General features: G+C 35.6%; 1 protein-coding gene across 1 annotated transcript in view; it reads right to left on the minus strand.

The window, feature by feature from the left end:
- Positions 1-764: 764 nt before the first annotated feature.
- The window catches only part of LOC107591555 (carboxypeptidase E-like), a 24,343-nt gene continuing 3,315 nt past the window's right edge, over positions 765-21,792 (minus strand). The window contains exons 2-9 of the mRNA XM_016280745.1: positions 14,090-14,286; positions 7,650-7,817; positions 7,413-7,530; positions 5,353-5,535; positions 4,136-4,275; positions 3,887-3,986; positions 2,324-2,442; positions 765-2,241 (exon numbers count right to left, since the gene is read on the minus strand). Coding sequence (XP_016136231.1) covers positions 2,143-2,241; positions 2,324-2,442; positions 3,887-3,986; positions 4,136-4,275; positions 5,353-5,535; positions 7,413-7,530; positions 7,650-7,817; positions 14,090-14,286 — 1,124 coding nt within the window. The 3' untranslated portion in view covers positions 765-2,142. The remainder of the gene's footprint in view (positions 2,242-2,323; positions 2,443-3,886; positions 3,987-4,135; positions 4,276-5,352; positions 5,536-7,412; positions 7,531-7,649; positions 7,818-14,089; positions 14,287-21,792) is intronic.

Below are 21,792 nucleotides of genomic sequence, written 5' to 3' on the forward strand. Positions count from 1 at the left end.
GCTGATAAAAACATCACAGTAATCCACACCACTCCAGTCCATCAGTTATATCAGTGAAATTGCAGATCTGGTGCAAACATATCCACATCGTTATTATTGGATGCTTTCTTTACCACTGCTTTCTCACAGCTGTCATTTGTGTGTGTGTGTGTGTGTGTGTGTGTTTATTTTGTTATATGAGGAAAGCACACAGCACGTATTTACATATTCATCTAAATGTCAATCTCAGAATCAAGGATGGCGTCTGCTTGTTCGTTAACAGTATGTCGCTGCAAAGATATTTCCAACTTCTTTTTCTTCTTCGCTAATAACAAGGATTTCTGAATTGTCAATACCTGCTATAGTCCCTTTCATTTAATAATTAAGGGTGGTTTTATTATTTTTTCTCTCTGTCACTCCTTTTTTCTTATTTTTAAAACAGATTCTTCTTCTTTTTTAAACAGATTATACCAAAATTATGATGTTGAATGGTTTTAATTGTTGGATATTGGATACAGTCATGAAGGTTAGGACTTGAGATATTTACTCTGCTTGCAATATATTATCATTATAGTGTTTTTTTTTTTGGCATGTTGACTGAGCATGAGTGAATTGGAACTTATAATTAAGTAACTGACTGATTAGTTTCTAGACCCTACATGCTACTGCAACACTGTGGCACTTATATTACTATTAATATTAGCATTTGCAGCTATTCAGACAAAACAGACAACTGTGATGGAAGTTGTTTTATCTCATAGAAAGATGAAATACAGGAAGCAGACTGACAACAGAAAGGGACGTTTATTTTGGTTGCGAATTGCATCATTCAATTAAACCATCATTACATTCATATACAAGACATACCACTTAAGTCTCAAAGGAGAAATACATAAGCTGACGTGAAATGCCAATTTATGACATTAATATTGAAAGTTTAAGCTTGGGTTTAATTTAGATCAAGAAATTTCCCAAACTAGAGGGTTAACATTTGGATCAATGAGAAATTCTGAATGCAGGATTATAGACTTGATCATAATGTTGATTGATTCAGCATTAACGTGCCATTTCATATTACAGAAATACACTAGCTATAAAGATACTGAAAGAGACAAAAAAAAAAGACAATATATTACAGAATGTTCAATAAAGACCGCAGCTAGTACTTCATAGGGCACAATTGTGCATTTTGGTATTGATTACAAAACCATTAGATCTAAATAAATGTCTATTTTATTAGTTTGTGCCATTAAAATCTGCTGTTATATGATCTGAAATGAAACTCTCTGCTTTACAAACACAGATAATACAGATTTATAGCTATCATATGTTCATAATTTTGTTCTTAAAACATAAGATAGGAGTTCAATTGATAACCTCTTCCATTTTCTTTTCATCTGAGCAATTGTCTGGATATGATATTCAAAGTTATAATTATTAAAGCATTTATAAATGAAACAGGTTTATCAAAAGCACTCCCATTCGAAACATCAAGCATAATTTGATTGAAACCCACAGGAACAGAAAGAGACTTGAGATCAGGTGTAAATGAGTCTACAATGGCTTCAGTCATAATCAGTCACAATCAGAATAAATAGTAATATTCATTGCTGACATGTACATTCATCACAACACAGTGCTCTCTGATTGGTTGGTGTGATCGGTGATCATAGCTACAAAAGAATCTCACAATATCAATGTAAAACACAAGTTTACAAAAGAGTGATAGATCGGTCAATCGGCCTCCACGATATCAACTGTCTGTGTTCTACGTGTTTCTTTTCTGTGTGTGCATGTACAGTAATAACCTTTGCATGACTGCAGGAAACTTGCTCTGAAGTAACACTAACCTGGTTGATCGACTTTAGGGGTACTTCACCGGACCTACATAGCATTTCATTTAGTGGAGTCCATATTTACAAGGACAACCATATATGCAAATACTTAGACCAGCTTTAACACTGGTTGTCTTTGTTAACATGTAAGAATGGCTTAATGTTCATATGGCTGTTAGAAATGGTCAAATGCAGTACCTCTAATGCAAAACAATCAAAACAAACCAATAAACTGAATTATGCTATTTTAAGTTGATGAGCACACACATACAACAACAATAAATATTTTACACCCATAATGCTTGTGATGGCCCCCGCCTCAGGTAAGTTAGAAGTTGAGTGTCTCTGACATCATCTTCCACCAATCCATGAGCTCCTCCTTCTCTTCCTCCTTCCTCTCTTCCAGCGATTCCAGCTCAAAATCCAGCTGAGAGTGAGAAAGATGGAGACATCAGAATAGGACATGGGATACAATGAGAAATGGGAGAGAAGAGAGGGTGTGTGGTTACCCGTGTGGCAGGGCTATGGGAAACAGCGACTTTCTTGACCACAGTGAGGTACCCAGGAGCAGATGCGGACACTTTGTAGTTACCAGGACCCAACAAGCGCCAGTAATCGCCATCCTTAGCTAAAGAAAGAAAAGAAAAAAAACAAGGAGAGTGATTTACATTTGAAATTTTACTTCCAAAAGTGGCCACAAGAGGGCAGTCCTACACACTACGTTTTCAACAGAGACGTAAACAAAAGATGTCTTAAAGGGGTCATCGGATGCAAAATTCACTTTTGTTGTTGTTTGAACATAAATGTGTGTTGGAAGTGTGTGTACACATCCACCGTATAATGATAAAAATCCACCCAGTAGTTTTTTAAAAATCCCTATTTTAAAATCCCCTTTCTCACATCCGGCTGTTCTGAGATTCCTGTCAGAATGACGTAGTTCTGCACAGGCCCCTCGCACGATAGTTGATTGACAAGGCCGTCTTACCTTAGACCCGCCCTGACTGAGCTGTCATCAGTCCGCCATTGTGTCGACTCTGGTGCGGGGGAAGACAAGAATGTCTCCGATTAAGCGATTGAGGTGTTTTGTTGTTGGATGTAATAATGAATATAGCAGTCGTCATTTACTCCCGACATCTAAGTCGCTGAAGAAGCAGAGGATTAACGTTACTTTCGTTTTGAAGTGAATGCGCCGATCCCCGATCTGCCTAAATGCGTCTATGTTCGCGCGAATCATTCATGATCCAGCTTCATCTACACAAGAAGTGAGTATAAGGGTTTTTTATGAATCTTTGCAAATCGCCTTTCCTAATAACATGCTAGTTAGCGAGTTCCGTGGCTAAAGTAAACAGTCCCTCAGAGAACGGCTCGTCACCCCACGGAAGAGAGGGGCGAGGTCAACAGAGCTCATTAGCATTTAAAGCAACATGGACTGGAACCGCCTGCTGAAAACAGAGCTCATTGTGACAGGGTAAAAAAGGTGTTTTTTACACTACCATTGAGAAATTTTAACCGAAGTATGTTATAGACTTTTCATTAAGACCCTAAAGAATCATATCAACTTGTGGAAAATGGGCATCCGATGACCCCTTTAAAGGTGAAATGTGTATTTATTTATTTTTTTGCTGTCTAGGAATTTCCAAGACAGAATTCCACGAAGAGTTAAAAAACACTTTATTCATTATTTGTTAAAATATAATAATAATAACAATAACCCTTTTTTTTTGTAAATATTTGTAATATTGTAATTCTCTGAAAAGTTACAAAAAATACTTTATTCATTGTTTGTTTAGTTATAGAATATAATATTTCTGAGGAAGCACATAAATCCATGAAATAAAATGTAAGGTCCAAATTCAAAACTTGGCATTTAAAAAAAAGTATCAATTATAATTTATATTTGATACAATTGTATAATAATTAACAATAATTACAATAATAAATATTTAATATTTTGCACTACTTCTAGGTCACTGGTCGAGTAATATATATATATATATATATATATATATATAGTTGTGCCTAGCCTTTAAATTAATTCAAATTGCTGTGTGTGTGTGTGTGTGTGTGTGTACCTGTGGTGATATCGTGGTCAATTCCTTCAACAGAAATAGAAGTGTTTGAGATGGGGTTTCCTTGGAGATCACGAACAAATCCCGCCACTCCTCTGTGAACCTGTGAAGGACATGAGGGATCAAAACGGGATGAAACCTACCCCCTTCTAATCCTGACTCATGAGTCTGAGCTTGACAGAAAACAAAACAACTCTCTGCCTGCCAGCATTTTCAAACAAAAACTAGGCATCAGAAAGGATTGGGCTGTACCTGCTCTATGTAGTTGACCAGTGAGTTACGGTTCTGGTCCCAGTACTGCTTGAGTGCGTCCTCAGGAGGAAACTTATCACAGCTCAGCTCCAGAGTGATCTCAAAACTATTGCTGCTGAGATAGTTAAAGTCCTGCATACCTGACAGACCGAGAGACAGGGAAAGATCAAAGGTTGGCAACTAACACTGAGTGACTTTCTTTTTTTTGTTTTTTATTAATATTCACTACATTGTCAAAGTATGTGGAGACCCAAACATACACTCATATGTACTTGTTGCACATTTAATTTCAAAACCATCTGCATTAATCCCTCCTTTGCTGCTATAACAGCTTCCACTATTCCAGGAAAGCATTCCATTAAATGCTGGAACATGGCTGTGGGGATTTGAAAGAACATCAGCGAGGTCAGGAACTAGTATTGGGTGAAGCTTGCAGCTGCCATTCCAGTTTGTCCCAAAGATGTTCAGGTCACACTGTCAGGCCCGTCCAAACTGCTGCCACAAATTTGGAAGCGCACAATTCTCTAGATGTGATTGCCAGCTTTTGGCATATTAATTCCCATGCCTTTTTCATGACATTTCTCTGATTTCTTTTGCAAATCTGGTATTAAACCTTATGCTTTTTGCCTTTTTTAAAAATATGCATCAGACAATGTCCTGAGAAAGCACATTAATCCATGGCATCATTTATACAGTAAGGTCCGAACTGAAAATCCGGCTGAAAAAAGGCAGTTCATGACCCCTTAAAAATGTCTATAATTGCTCTTAAAACGCTTGAACCATGGTAACTGCTGCTTGCAGTTATGTTTATTATTATATTTCTAATAAATTGTTTATGTTGTGCATAATAGTAATAATAATAATAATTATTATATTTTGTGATGGATCGGCTGCCTAATTTCTGTTAAATAAAACTGTCTGTTTGCTCCTCCCGCCACAATTTCTAATAATTTGTGTGTGTGTGTGTGTGTGTTGTTAATTTCTTTAATAATAATAATAAAGTCAAGTCAGATTTATTCAGATAGCACTTTATACAATACAGACGGTTTCAAAACTGCTTCACGGTATTAAAATATTTAAGATTCTGCACTATTTCTAGGTCACTGATCAAGTATGTAAAATAATTGGTGCCAATATGAACTCCTTTGTACAGATGGTCACATGTACAACACAATTAATGCAGTATATGAGTGATTTACAGAAGCTGTGCATTATACCTCCAGGCACACTGTACCAGGCTCCTCCGTTAGTGATGCCCTCTTTGAAGCTGGAGTCATCATCATTCTTGCGGCATGCCGGCCGGTTTGGGTCGGACATCACTGGGTTATAGCTGGAGTAGGCCTTAGCCAAAGTCTTAAACACCAGATCATCTGGACTAGCACTATATTCATGAGTAGAACCTGGTGGACAAACAGAAAAAAAATAGCCAATCAAATTTTATGATCAGTTCTAGAGGGCGCTATGGGGTAAGCCGAGCATGACCGCTGTCTGAAGCATGAGTCTAAACCCGACAATGAACTTGACATTGGCAGGCGGCAGACTATGACGTCTTCTCTTCGAGCAAGCTGGATGCGCTAAGTATGATGCATTCACGAGACTGACCACAAGAGACAGGTAAGGAACTCTTTCCTTTCTGCTTTCTTCTGAGGGATGGTAGTTAGTGTTTGCATGAGCATGTTCAGCTCTCTATAAGGCACTTATAGCGATGCATTCTCGTCTGTTCTCGTATGATTCTTTTCAGAGTGATAGAATCCATTGTTTGAACTAGCGTGCTTGAGGTTAAGTTGCACGCAGGGGTGGACTTACCCATTAGGCAAAGGTAGGCGACCGCCTTGGGCCCCCAAAAGCCAAGGGGCCCCTAAAATTATTTTCATATAGGAGACGCGAACGTTTGCTGTTTATGGCATTTATTACCATGACAACTATCCGAGTTGAACGTGCTTTTTGTGTATCCTGCTTGGAGGAGATGAAAATATCATGCATCTGAAGCTGTAATTAAATATTGAGAAAAAGTGTGTATTATATGTTTATAATTGTTTTAAATGCCGCTTATTAATTTATGAGAAGGAACCAAGTAGAGGACACATGCGCAGTTACTTTTTAGGTTGATATAATCCTTAGGTGTGTAAATGTATAATTGCCTTTTCATTCTTTTTTCAGTTTTATTTAAATTTGTAGTTAAAATAACTAAAAAATAAATGCATTTTAAAGTTTAGAATTAGACAGCCTTTGCACACAGGCTTATGCTGGTAACACATCAGTGGACTTTCCTCATCAATATAGGCTATATTTTTTCAGACTTTTCTCATTCTATATTTCTGACGTTCCAAAAGCGCCTCCTACTGGCAGAGAATGAATGTTCATTTTCAATAATCCAGTCTGTAGTTTTTGTTCAGACCAATGCGAAAATCCACCCACATAACCCCGTTTTAAATTAATATAATAATTTATACTTCTGACTCACCCCTAGTTTAAACGCTCAGTTGTGAGGTTTATCATTTTATAATTTATTTTGTTTTTGTGAAAACCTGTATCTCAACTGTAAATCAGTTGCTATTTCGTAGTCTGCAACATGAAAGATAGCCATTATAACATGTACATGAAAAATGTAGAAATATTGGGCACAACTATGGGGCACCATTGTGCAGCAGCAAGCATCACAACAAAAAAGGAACCTCCAGGTTGATCTAGGAAAATGTGTGCAAATGTATAGGGCCCCATTCCTATATATTTTCCTAGGGCCCCCAATTCACTAAATCCGCCCCGGTTGCATGCTTTTTGTGATGCGGCTGCAGTAATTGGACTCTCTCTTAAGGGATTAGAGTTGAGTGCATGCATCCCGTGGTCGGCTCCCGCGACTGCCTGCCACAGACAAACAGGAAGTGTGAATATTTTTAAAAATGTAATTCATTCCTGTAATTTTCAGCATCATTACTCCAGTCTTTAGTGTCACATGATCCTTCAGAAATCTTTCTAACATGCTGAATTGATGCTCCAGAAACATTTATTTTTAACAATATTATCAAAATTAACGGTTGTGCTGCTTAATATTTTTGTGGAAACATTTAGTGATAAGGTTCAAAAGAACAGCATTTATTTGAAAGAAATCTTTTGTAACAATGTAAATGTAATGTTTCTGAATTTATGAAGTATTAATTTCTCTAAAAAAATCATACTGTATTATATTATTACATTATATTATATTATATTTAAATTGTATCTCTAATAGTACTGTATATACTGCATATAAACATTTGTGTGTGTGTGTGTTTCTCACCACTGCGTGTCTCATCATATGGGTAATTGGCCACCACGTCTCCTCCATGCAGATTGGCTGACAAGACAAATGGAATGTCCATAATCCAGTGAATGACAGCCTTAGTTTCTGGTGCCAGCTGTAACACACAGATCAAAAAATCATTTCACCAGCTCAAAAACTGATGCTCCAAGATATGTAGCACTACTAATACCATGCTACAACATTTAACAAGTAGCCGATCAAACCCTCTCTCACCTTGGTGTTTTCATCCACAGCTTTCTTCATGTTTATCAGGAGATGGTTGTTAGATCCACCCTCTCTTTCATTCATGTAGACGATGCGATCAAGATCCGGAAAGTTCCGGTTCAGATCAATCCCCTGAGCATTGCTGCGGCCCACAAACCAGTCCTTCATCTCACCAGGCTGCACACATATATTATAATAATGATACTATTAGCAAAATTACCATAATCTTTTTTTTTTTTAAAGATCTCCATTTTTAAATAGTTCACTCAAAAATTTTAATTTGTTCCAAACGTGTATGTACTTCTTGTCAAAAATAAGAATTTTTTTTAAAGAATCTTTATGCTGCTTTTCCCCTACCAGTAAAGTACATAGTGACTTTTAAGGTTTTCTTTCTTTTTTTTTTAGCTTAACCAAAGTCACTATCAGCTGTTGTTGTATGGAAAAGAGTGTAAAGACATTTCTCTTTTTCTGAAAAAATGTCTTTTGTCAATTTAATGCATCCCTACTGAATAAAAAAATATTAATGTATTAAAAAATCTTACTGACCCCAAACCTTTGAAGGAAGAGTGTATATATGTGTATATATATATATATATATATTTTTTTTTTTTTTTTTAATTATTTTTTCTAAGTCGTTTTTTTTGGCAGGGTTGACATAACACAAACAGGTGAAAGTTGAACAAACTGACACGTGGAGACAAAGTTTCAGACTGAGGAGGAAATCACTTCAGTTACTTGTCATTTTTCAGACGCTACAGGAAATGCCAGAGTCTTGTAAAGTGAGTTTGGCTGAAAAAGGAAGCCTGAATACAACCGTTACTGTTTTAACGTACAAATACGTACAAAGGGAGGCCGGGCTTTTGCCATAGTCGGCCCCAAACTGTGGAATAGCGTACCTTTATCTATTAGGATAATCTCTTCAGAATCTCTGTTTAAAGTACCTCCTGTACCATATAACTTTTATGTTGTTTTATTGTTTTGATTTTATAATTTCTTGTACAGCACAATGGTCAATGATTGTTGCTGTATTGTGCTATATAAATAAACAAAAACAAAACAAAACAAAACAAACAAAACACATATCACCTATGATCACAAGCCTTTATCCCATCTATGACGTCTCTATCCTACTGAAATCATTTTCTAGTAAAATTAGCTTTTTTTATATACAGTTCCCATAAAAGATGCAACCTTTGTGCTCGTGGTTACCAGGACAGGACTTTCCCTCCACCTCTGAAACAACCACAAAAGCCCAGAGAGAATGCATGTTTGCTGTGTGGTCAGGACAGACATTTATCAGTAAAGCAGTGCAGTAAACCACATCCCAGTGAGGTGTTTAATAATCTCTTGGTATCCCCTAAACCAAGGGTAGGCAAGTTCGGTCCTAGAGAGCCGCAGTCCTGCAGAGTTCAGCTCCAACCCTGAAAACAAAACTCACCTGCCTATAGCCTTAGTAATCCTGAAGACATTGATTAGGTTGTTCAGGTGTGTTTGATCAGGGTTGGAGCTGAACTCTGCAGGACTGCGGCTCTCTAGGACCGAACTTGCCTACCCCTGCCCTAAACAAATGTGAAACTAAAAGTAAATGTGTCATGAAATGTCAACGCCCACACTTGTGTGAGTACAGGCTGCAGAAGGATTTGGTAAACCACAATACAATTTTATGAAATCAGCACCCATGCATTCTGCCAACAAAACTCAAGTTGAACTGTTTTTTTGAAACGGAAACCAGGGACTTCAGTGATCAAAATTTCACTCAAACCTCACTTGTTATTATCTATAAATTTTGTTTTGATTTTAAATTGTTGTGGGTTCCATTTAATAGTACTATTAAAATGAATAATTAATATGATGTTTGCGAGTCAACACTAACTGGTAACACCTGAAACATGCACACATAATGTGTGAGTACTGAACTGAGCTCTTTTTTGTGCCTTATTGGGCTTGAACCGTCAAACACACACACACTTATGTGTCAAAACACCTCTCTTTGCGAGTATCCTTGTAAACACAGGTAAGCAAACATAAACAGTTGAGAAAGAAAATGCATGTGTATCAGTATATTAGATCTGTGCATTCGATCTTAAAGTGACAGCAGCCTAATAAAACCTGGTGCTGTCTGTGTCATTAACGTGAATCAAACAACAAAAGAGAGAAAAGCTCTCGCTGGCCCTGAGTGAATCACATTTATATTTAATGTACACAGTCAAGACTAGGTGAAACTAAAAGTAAATGTGTCATGAAATGTCAACGCCCACACTTGTGTGAGTACAGGCTGCAGAAGGATTTGGTAAACCACAATACAATTTTATGAAATCAGCACCCATGCATTCTGCCAACAAAACTCAAGTTGAACTGTTTTTTTGAAACGGAAACCAGGGACTTCAGTGATCAAAATTTCACTCAAACCTCACTTGTTATTATCTATAAATTTTGTTTTGATTTTAAATTGTTGTGGGTTCCATTTAATAGTACTATTAAAATGAATAATTAATATGATGTTTGCGAGTCAACACTAACTGGTAACACCTGAAACATGCACACATAATGTGTGAGTACTGAACTGAGCTCTTTTTTGTGCCTTATTGGGCTTGAACCGTCAAACACACACACACTTATGTGTCAAAACACCTCTCTTTGCGAGTATCCTTGTAAACACAGGTAAGCAAACATAAACAGTTGAGAAAGAAAATGCATGTGTATCAGTATATTAGATCTGTGCATTCGATCTTAAAGTGACAGCAGCCTAATAAAACCTGGTGCTGTCTGTGTCATTAACGTGAATCAAACAACAAAAGAGAGAAAAGCTCTCGCTGGCCCTGAGTGAATCACATTTATATTTAATGTACACAGTCAAGACTAGGCAGAGTTTTTTTTTTGTACATAACATTTTTTTATTATTATATTTTATTTCATATTTTATTTGTTAATTTGTGTCTTTATATGTGTATTACAGTTTTTTGTCCTATTGCTTGTAATTTGTTTTGTTCTTATTTTATGTTTACTTGTCAAGCTTGAGAGTTTCTTTTTTTACTTATTTTTTTGTGATATAGAAATTTATGATGAGAATTATGAAATTTCATAAAAACCTTACTTAAAGCAAAAATAACTATATCGTGATATATATTGCTATCGTAAAATAAAATGACTCCTATTGTGATATAAGATTTTGGTCATATTGTTCACCCCTAGCCTATATCATAACTAATTTATGCCTTTATCATAATATTACAACAAAAAAAATTCTAATTGTATTTAATTTGTTCCTTTTTACAGTTAATACGTATAAACTGTTAATATATATTTAAAACAGTAAACATATATTAATCACAACATTTTACTTTACAAATGTTATTTTATGTTTGTACTTTTGGAAATTGATATTTATTTTCCTTACTTAGGTGCTTTATTTTGTATTTTAGGCCCATTTTGAGCACAGGACACTAAAAACCGAGACTGTCCTATGGAAAACTAGGAAGTCTGATCACCTTATGCTGAAAGATGTTGAAGACTGGACTAATTAAATAAAAAATTAAATTAAAAAAATTAAATTAATTAATTAAGTCGTATAACAACACATATTTTAGCAGCAGAATACGGTCGTCTGTCTTGTTTTATAGTTCTAAATATGATTCTATTCATCACGAACAGTTTATGAAGAGATACTGAACTGCATTCTGTTGATATTCTTTTTATATTCTTCTTCTTGTGTAAGGTGTGTGTGTGTTTACCTGTGAGGCTGCTTTCTCAAAGCCGTCAGGATTCATGGAGGGCATGATGTGAATGCGTGTGGAGTGGATCAGGTCGATGATGGTGTCGTTGCCCTCCTGGTACTCATTACACAGATACTGAGCCAGATAGATGAGCAGCTCTCTGCCCACGGCCTCATTACCGTGCATGTTCCCAATGTACTTAAACTCCGGCTCACCTGTCACACAAAACCAAACACAGTTAATGATCCGATGCTGTATGCACATGTGAGTTAAATGAACTGACGCAAATAACTAAATGATGCCACTTATTTCAAGCTTTATCTTTTAAAAAGTGATCTGTACTATTTGAGTTGTATGAATCACACGTATAAATGTCAAAGACAACATAACCAGTATCTTACCAACCAATCATAAGTCTTGGACAACTCGTCAATCATTTAGCAATTATTATAGAAATGTTATGATGTTTTACACTATCATGATACTGGGTGGAATGGAGGACGAATAGAGAAATTCACACTCTCTAAAAAAATAACATTACCTTAAATTTAATGTCTAATAAAAATATAATATTAAAGTGCCCCTATTATGGGTAATGAAAGTTCATTTTTTGGTTTTGGGAGTCCCCAACAACAAGTTGACATGCATGCAAGATCAAAAAACACTTTCATTGTTTTATAATATGCATTTATTTTTACCTTACTTGCTCAACGACTCCCAAACGATTTGCTCAACGATTCATTTTTCCAAACCCCTCCTTTAGTGATGCTAATCTGCGGTGATTGGGACCGATTGGTCTCATTTTCATTTCATCGCGCATAATGCCTGATAAAGCAGCGTTTGTGAGCGCAGTGCTGCTTTGTGTATAGCATTACCGGGGAAACCGCTATTTTATGCTCCATAAGCGGCACCTAGTGGCATAGAATGAATTTGCATTTTCATTCAGACCAACGGAAAAGACCAACAAGTGGGCGGGCAATATGCTAATGTTTCATGATGATGTCAACATGAAACGGCTTGGGATTCGTTTTAAAAACGACTCGTTTCAATGATTCAGAGTCGACTCCTTCTTTTGAGAGACAATAACTTTATACACGGTGCACTTTCAGATTTAAAACTTTGCAGAATGCTTTCATTCACTTAGAGCTGTGTTACGCACTGCATGAAAGGTAATTTTCAAAAATCCATAATAGGGGCTCTTTAAATATTTTAATAAAATAACATTTGAGTTCATTAACTACTGATCATATTTTGGCCTTTTAGGACAAAGTTACCACATTACACTGTTAATTTCAAAACTCAAAACTTGAATTAAAGCTGTTTTTTTTTCTTCTTAATACAAGGATTCAGCTGATCAGAAAATATCAGAAGAAAAACACACTGGAAATCACAAAATAAATAAAGTCAACCGTTTCACAAATACTAAGATATATAGACAAATATCCACATAATTAAAGGATATTTTATTATACTTGTCACTTTCCACAAATAGGGCCTGAAATTATTTAAAGACTAAGTCATTTCTATCCCAGAAGGTCAAACTAAATACTTTATAAGCTGTTTTATTTTCTTATTTTCTATTATGAAATGTTGCACTTCCTCTTGGTTATTTTTAATGTTCTCTTCTGTAGCCTCTCTGTTTGAATAATCAAATAATCAACTTATTTGTTTGCTTTAATGACTTTGGTTTCCCCTTGTTTATAGAGTGTGCTGAATGTTTCTGGTCTAGGTTGTGGATTCCTCCTCTGAGAACACCTAGCCAGATGTCAAGATCAACACACACACATAAAGACAGAGAGAGAGAGGATATTAATCAGCATAACAGCCATAATGCTGGATTGACAGAACAGATGGAGTAATATATTATGTCCGCTAAGGGTAAGACACAATAAAAAGAATAAAGACTCGCATCTAGACCTGTCACGATAACAACTTTTTGTTGTGCGATATATTGCCCCAGAAATAATTGCGATAAGCGATATTATTGTCATTTTATGCCACTGAATATATAATCAATATAACAGCATAATAAAGCATGAAGGCCTACACACTTCCAAATGACAACAAACTTTTAATTTTTAAGAATATTTAGATCATGGAAATTAAGTATCAAAATATTAAATACCTTAAAAAGTAGAAAAAAGAAAAATGTACAAAGAACGTGTATGGAGATTTTTCCATCTACAGATTTTTCCCCAACCTTCTTTTCTCTGTAAATTAAGGGTGCACATTATTGCTAAAAAACACAATCACTACTCAGCAGTCCGTATGCACAAAGGCACAGATCCCTAAACAAGACCATATCTGCAGATGAAACTTTTTTTTTTTTTAGAAGCATTTTTTTTTTTTACAAATGTTATTTTATGTTTGTACTTTTGGAAATTGATATTTATTTTCCTTACTTAGGTGCTTTATTTTGTATTTTAGGCCCATTTTGAGCACAGGACACTAAAAACCGAGACTGTCCTATGGAAAACTAGGAAGTCTGATCACCTTATGCTGAAAGATGTTGAAGACTGGACTAATTAAATAAAAAATTAAATTAAAAAAATTAAATTAATTAATTAAGTCGTATAACAACACATATTTTAGCAGCAGAATACGGTCGTCTGTCTTGTTTTATAGTTCTAAATATGATTCTATTCATCACGAACAGTTTATGAAGAGATACTGAACTGCATTCTGTTGATATTCTTTTTATATTCTTCTTCTTGTGTAAGGTGTGTGTGTGTTTACCTGTGAGGCTGCTTTCTCAAAGCCGTCAGGATTCATGGAGGGCATGATGTGAATGCGTGTGGAGTGGATCAGGTCGATGATGGTGTCGTTGCCCTCCTGGTACTCATTACACAGATACTGAGCCAGATAGATGAGCAGCTCTCTGCCCACGGCCTCATTACCGTGCATGTTCCCAATGTACTTAAACTCCGGCTCACCTGTCACACAAAACCAAACACAGTTAATGATCCGATGCTGTATGCACATGTGAGTTAAATGAACTGACGCAAATAACTAAATGATGCCACTTATTTCAAGCTTTATCTTTTAAAAAGTGATCTGTACTATTTGAGTTGTATGAATCACACGTATAAATGTCAAAGACAACATAACCAGTATCTTACCAACCAATCATAAGTCTTGGACAACTCGTCAATCATTTAGCAATTATTATAGAAATGTTATGATGTTTTACACTATCATGATACTGGGTGGAATGGAGGACGAATAGAGAAATTCACACTCTCTAAAAAAATAACATTACCTTAAATTTAATGTCTAATAAAAATATAATATTAAAGTGCCCCTATTATGGGTAATGAAAGTTCATTTTTTGGTTTTGGGAGTCCCCAACAACAAGTTGACATGCATGCAAGATCAAAAAACACTTTCATTGTTTTATAATATGCATTTATTTTTACCTTACTTGCTCAACGACTCCCAAACGATTTGCTCAACGATTCATTTTTCCAAACCCCTCCTTTAGTGATGCTAATCTGCGGTGATTGGGACCGATTGGTCTCATTTTCATTTCATCGCGCATAATGCCTGATAAAGCAGCGTTTGTGAGCGCAGTGCTGCTTTGTGTATAGCATTACCGGGGAAACCGCTATTTTACGCTCCATAAGCGGCACCTAGTGGCATAGAATGAATTTGCATTTTCATTCAGACCAACGGAAAAGACCAACAAGTGGGCGGGCAATATGCTAATGTTTCATGATGATGTCAACATGAAACGGCTTGGGATTCGTTTTAAAAACGACTCGTTTCAATGATTCAGAGTCGACTCCTTCTTTTGAGAGACAATCACTTTATACACGGTGCACTTTCAGATTTAAAACTTTGCAGAATGCTTTCATTCACTTAGAGCTGTGTTACGCACTGCATGAAAGGTAATTTTCAAAAATCCATAATAGGGGCTCTTTAAATATTTTAATAAAATAACATTTGAGTTCATTAACTACTGATCATATTTTGGCCTTTTAGGACAAAGTTACCACATTACACTGTTAATTTCAAAACTCAAAACTTGAATTAAAGCTGTTTTTTTTTCTTCTTAATACAAGGATTCAGCTGATCAGAAAATATCAGAAGAAAAACACACTGGAAATCACAAAATAAATAAAGTCAACCGTTTCACAAATACTAAGATATATAGACAAATATCCACATAATTAAAGGATATTTTATTATACTTGTCACTTTCCACAAATAGGGCCTGAAATTATTTAAAGACTAAGTCATTTCTATCCCAGAAGGTCAAACTAAATACTTTATAAGCTGTTTTATTTTCTATTCATTTTATATGAAATGTTGCACTTCCTCTTGGTTATTTTTAATGTTCTCTTCTGTAGCCTCTCTGTTTGAATAATCAAGACATGGTCTTATTTGTTTGCTTTAATGACTTTGGTTTCCCCTTGTTTATAGAGTGTGCTGAATGTTTCTGGTCTAGGTTGTGGATTCCTCCTCTGAGAACACCTAGCCAGATGTCAAGATCAACACACACACACATAAAGACAGAGAGAGAGAGGATATTAATCAGCATAACAGCCATAATGCTGGATTGACAGAACAGATGGAGTAATATATTATGTCCGCTAAGGGTAAGACACAATAAAAAGAATAAAGACTCGCATCTAGACCTGTCACGATAACAACTTTTTGTTGTGCGATATATTGCCCCAGAAATAATTGCGATAAGCGATATTATTTTCATTTTAAAGACCATTTTATGCCACTGAATATATAATCAATATAACAGCATAATAAAGCATGAAGCTCTACACACTTCCAAATGACAACAAACCTTTAATTTTTAAGAATATTTAGATCATGGAAATTAAGTATCAAAATATTAAATACCTTAAAAAACCTAAATAAACATTAAATAAACATTTTCTAACAAAAAGTGCAAAGTAACAAGTAGAAAAAAGAAAAATGCACAAAGAACTTGTATGGAGATTTTTCCATCTACAGATTTTTCCCCAACCTTCTTTTCTCTGTAAATTAAGGGTGCACATTATTGCTAAAAAACACAATCACTACTCAGCAGTCCGTATGCACAAAGGCACAGATCCCTAAACAAGACCATATCTGCAGATGAAACTTTTTTTTTTTTTAGAAGCATTTTTTTTTTGAACTAGCACCTCATGACTACACCACGTTTTGTATGAGAAGCTGCAAAAGACACCGGCGCAAGTGGAGTGTACAAAACATGATGACAAAATGTATTGAGGTCATGTACATATATTGCGCGATAAGTCGATATATTGATTATTGCAACATGCCTACTCGCATCAAGCCGTCAGACCAAAAATGAAACGAAAGAAAACACCATAAATTGAAGGTTTAAACCGGTCACATTTACAACCAGACTTTGAAGCTCCAAGTACATCAGAATTAAATTACAGCCAAGCTCTTTCGCAGATGGTAAAGTCAAAGCAAAGTATTCCCAGGCCTGTCCGCAGGAAATGTGCGTCTGAATGTGTAATGTGTGCGTGAGGTAGCTGGGTGAGAAAAAGCGTGTGAGAGACAAAAAGTGAAGGTGTTTTCTGATGTTAATTTTTTTTTTAGCGGTAAAATAAATATATACATTAGGACTGCTGATAAATACAGTAAATAACGATTAATCTCATAAATTTATGGAGTTAATTAACCTCAACCAGATTTTATATATTACCCGTTCAGGCTACATTAATACGATAGAAAATACAGTAAAAATGGTAACATTGTGAAATATTATTACAATTTAAAATAACTGTTTTCTATTTGAATACATTTAAAAATGTAATTTATTCCTGTGATGGCAAATCTAAATTTTCAGCACCATTACTTCAGACTTCAGTGTCACATGATCCTTCAGAAATCATTCTAATATGCTGATTTGCTGCTTATTATTGTGTCGAAAACAGCTTAGTATTATTTGTGCAAACTGTGATACATTTTTTTCAGGATTCTTTGATGATTAGAAAGTCCAAAAGAATAGAATTGATTTGAAATAGCAAAATCTTACTTTTTAAATGTCTTTACTGCCACATTGAGAGACATGCACTGAGAGAACAGTGAGCTCAAAGATGAGAAATGCAGTGCCTTAGACAGCAGAAACTGCTGTCTCACCTTCATGAGAGGAAAAGCGATTTTATTCTAATCATTCTGATCCTCATATGACCACATGATGACAAAAAATCACAACATCATTTACATAACATCAAAGACTCTCTTCCTCTCTATAACCGCAAACATCAGCATTTTACATTTAGTTTTGATTCCATCTTGTTCTTTCTACTAAGCCCATCCATGCGTGAATCCATCAATTCAATCAGTCAGGATATGTGTGCTTATGACGCAAGTCTATAACGTCTTAAAGGGGTCATATGATGCTATTTTAAAGATCATTATTTGATGTATTTGGTGTAACAGAATATGTTGACATGCTTTAATGTTCAAAAAAACACATTATTTTTCAAATACTGTACATTATTGTAGGTCCTCTATGCCCCGCCTCTCTCAAACACGTCGTTTTCAACAAAGCCCCCTCTTTGACAAGCGCAGTCTGCTCTGATTGGCCAGCTGACCCAGTGCATTGTGATTATGGAACTTATTGTGCCAAAGTAAATATCAAGACAGTTAATAATGTTGTTAGTTTAGCCGAAAGGGCAACAGAGTCTCGTGACAGACACAGTGATGATGCAGTACACAAGCCGCGGTTAAGACAGCTGACGTGCTATGATTTCTGATCTTTACGCACCAAGAGCTTGTAACACTCCAAAGAGAAAGGAAAACTTGAAATCGCATCATATGACCCCTTTAAAGACATACAAAAACAGTACCAGTAACGTCAAAGACATGCTGTTTTCCATGGCCATGTTGACCGAAGGAGACCATTAATTCAAGACAACTGATTCAGCACACTTCTTCAGTGAAAACACACACAATCAGGAAATGTATGACATAAGACGCAATCTCAACAAACAGTCTGACTGCAGAGCTGATGATGATTCAAAGAAAAGGAATGGTGTACACTGTTCAAAGACTAAACTATATTCCTGTCCAAAATAACTAATGATCTCATAGAACAGATTGTATGATCTTTAAGAGTGAGAGAGAGAGATGAAAGCAGATGTGGAATCCCTCTAGCATGCATTATTAATGAACTTTCACTCACTGGAAGATACCACTTTCTTCACACCCCCTGTGCAAAAACCCACAGAGAGACAGAGAGCTTCAATTCTTTCAGATATGCTCTTATTTTTTGTGAACAACACAGTGGGAAAATTTATAGATAGAATTAATATATGCCAGTTTCCATGAAAAGAGCCTGAAATTCCTCATTTTTTAACAAACGGTCAGTGAAAAGAGGTGCTTAACCTTTCAGAAAATGTTAATTATCGACCTTAGGAGGTCGAACTACTTTAAATGAGCTCTTTTATGTTCTATTCATATTCTGTAGCATTAAACATTAAATAAACATAAAAATTAAGGGGCCAGCTCACCCAAAAATTTGAATTCTGTCATCGCTCAAATCATAAGGGTGAATAACGATGACAAAATGTTCATTTGAGGGTGAACAGTTTAATTATTTAAATAATGTTTAAATATTTATATTAATTTAAATTAAATTAAATTAATTAAATTATATTTTTTGAACTGTCATGGGTCACAGGGTTGCATATATAGCCAGGATTTAGCTACTACTTTCTAGCAAGTTAAGTTTGGTTACATTTGTTTGTAGTTTAACTTATAATTCCCATTTATTTTTTCCTAGTTCCCAATAATTTTTTTCTTACAATAACAGGGCTGAATGGTTGAGTTTGATGAATAAACAAATTGTGTAAAAAATGTAAACAATGGACTGATATTAATTATTTGTCTTAAAAATGCATCCAATAACAGGGTTGTAAAAAATGTGGGATACAGTGAAATATTAAATTTTGGACAGTTAATAATTAAAAATTAGAAAAAAAAACATTTTCAACAATGAATGCAATTTAATGGATTACGCCAAACTATGGTATTTTTGCATGATTTTATGTATTCTCAAAACAAACACCACAGGATGTGTCCCTCAAATGCTTTAAAATAAAAAAAAGTCACAGAATACCAATTCGTGGGAAGTGCAATATGAAAATATACGCATACAATATTAATATTAATATACAAAACACTTGATCCGTTTGAAAAGGGGATAGTTCACCCAAAAATGCCATTCCAAACCTGTATGAACATAAAAAATATATTTTGAAGAATGTGGGTAACCAAACAGTTAATGGTAGCCATTGACTTTCATAGTATTTTTTTTCCATACCATGAAAGTCAATGGCTACCGTCAACTGTTTAGTTACAACATTCTTCAAAATATATTTTTTATGTTCAACAGATGAAGGAAACTCATACAGGTTTGGAACGACAAAATAGTAAATGATGACAGAATTTTCATTTTTGGGTGAACTATCCCTTTAAGACACCCCTTTGAAAGGAGGCAGTAAAAAGGCTAGATCCTATCCTATGTGTGAATGTGTGTATCTGATCTAGGTGTTGTCTCATGCTCACTCAGCAGAGCACCAGCTAGCCTGTTTCTGAGCGCATCCCAGCCCCGTGGCATCGCACGCTAATTCTTCCACTCATCTCTTCCTCATCTGACTGAGCACAGGGAAGCGCATGGCTCACGGTGCTAAGCTGATCTGTCTCCAGGGCAACAGCTATTTCTGCCCAGCCGTAACACTCAACACTAGCAGCACCCGACTGATGACGGGGCCTCTCTTTGATATCCTGTTCTCGTTCTCGCATCTGTATGCTGCTGCTGAGTGGGTTGCCCACAGCTACAGGGTGTGGGTGGTGCTGGAAACTCATCTGGTAGCAATAGAGGACTTAATGCAATGAGTCATATCTATGCAAACACACATACGGAGAGCCAACCATACTATTTAAGGAACAGGGGCCCTACCTTTAGGATAACGGCTCCCGCTCTTACTACTCACACACACACACACACACAGAACTCGCAATCAACATTTATTTTTTGCTTAGTTTTTTTTGCACTTTGCTTAGTCAACAGATGAACTTAATGTGCAGATAATAGAAATCCAATGCATGACTTTTCAAAATAGCATTTTCAAAATAGATTTTTATAATTTTTATAATATATGTCCAGGACTACACTGCATGGAAAGTGAGCTGAACTGGCATTCTACAGAAATGTTGGTATCACTTTACAATAAGCTTCAATTAGTTAACATTGGTTAATTCATAACAATAAACAATTTTACAGCATTTATTAATCTATCATAATTATTGTCAACTAATAGATTAAATATTTACATTTAGTCATTTAGTAGACGCTTTTATCCAAAGCGACTTACAAATGAGGACAATAAAAGCAATCAAAACGAATAAAAGAGTAACAATATATAAGTGTAAATGACAAGTCTCGGTTAGCCTAACGCAGATTTTTTATTTTTCATTAATTTATACAATTTGAAACATAAATATTATATTAGTATATATAGAACTTAAAAATAACCTCGATTAATAAATGCTTTATTGTTCATTAGATCATGATATCTAATGAATTAACTAATGATGATAATTAATGACTTCAATCTAGTAAGAATAAATTAAATTATAGGGTAATGATAGGTGCTTGTTTTATAAATTCAAGTCGGTTTTAGCCATTCCAAATGTGTTTTATTGACATTGATAAGCTATACATATAATATAATACCTCATATTGAGTTTCAATAATCACATACTAAAGCCAGAACACAAATGATCAAAACATTAACACGATGTATCTCTATGTAGGTTTCAGTAGGAGTTGTTCAGTGATTAGTTTAATCCGTCCCAGACTGTGATGGAGAACATCCGAAATCTAAATAGAGCACACTAAATGAACTAATTAGTACACACAGCTCCACATCAAAGATTTAAAACCATAGAATCTTACATAGGCCTACACAACACAAACTAAATGACAGCATTAAAGGTGCAATAGGAGATCTTGGAAAATGCTAACTTTAGCCTGATAGCACTGAAAGCGAATGTCCCACCCTCCCTGCAATCGCCGTCCAAAGCCACACCCCCTGAATGCATTTACGCTCACAGACCAGAGACAACATTACTACAATAGGTTACATCAGGTTCCCAATTCCAGCCCATGTTCCGAAGTGAAGTAAACTTCAACGGATTTCCCCCGCTCAGGGAGTAGGGAGCAATGAACACTGTGTAGGGATCATATCGATCGGAACACAGTTCATGCACGTAGCACACTTCTAACGAGCTGGCGCGAGGACTAGATTAAGCGCTGGGCTACATCATGTGCCATTCACCGGTGAGAAATCTTTAAAAGTACTACAATACCAGGAAGGAAGATCGGGTTGTTGTTTGCCTGCCATCCTCGCTCTGTCTCCACAGCTTGTGTGAACGCGCTGATGACGTATCCTGTCTGC

The sequence above is a fragment of the Sinocyclocheilus grahami genome, unplaced genomic scaffold (genome assembly GCF_001515645.1).
Source record: "Sinocyclocheilus grahami isolate Dianchi unplaced genomic scaffold, SAMN03320097.WGS_v1.1 scaffold143.1, whole genome shotgun sequence".
Lineage (NCBI taxonomy): Eukaryota > Metazoa > Chordata > Actinopteri > Cypriniformes > Cyprinidae > Sinocyclocheilus > Sinocyclocheilus grahami.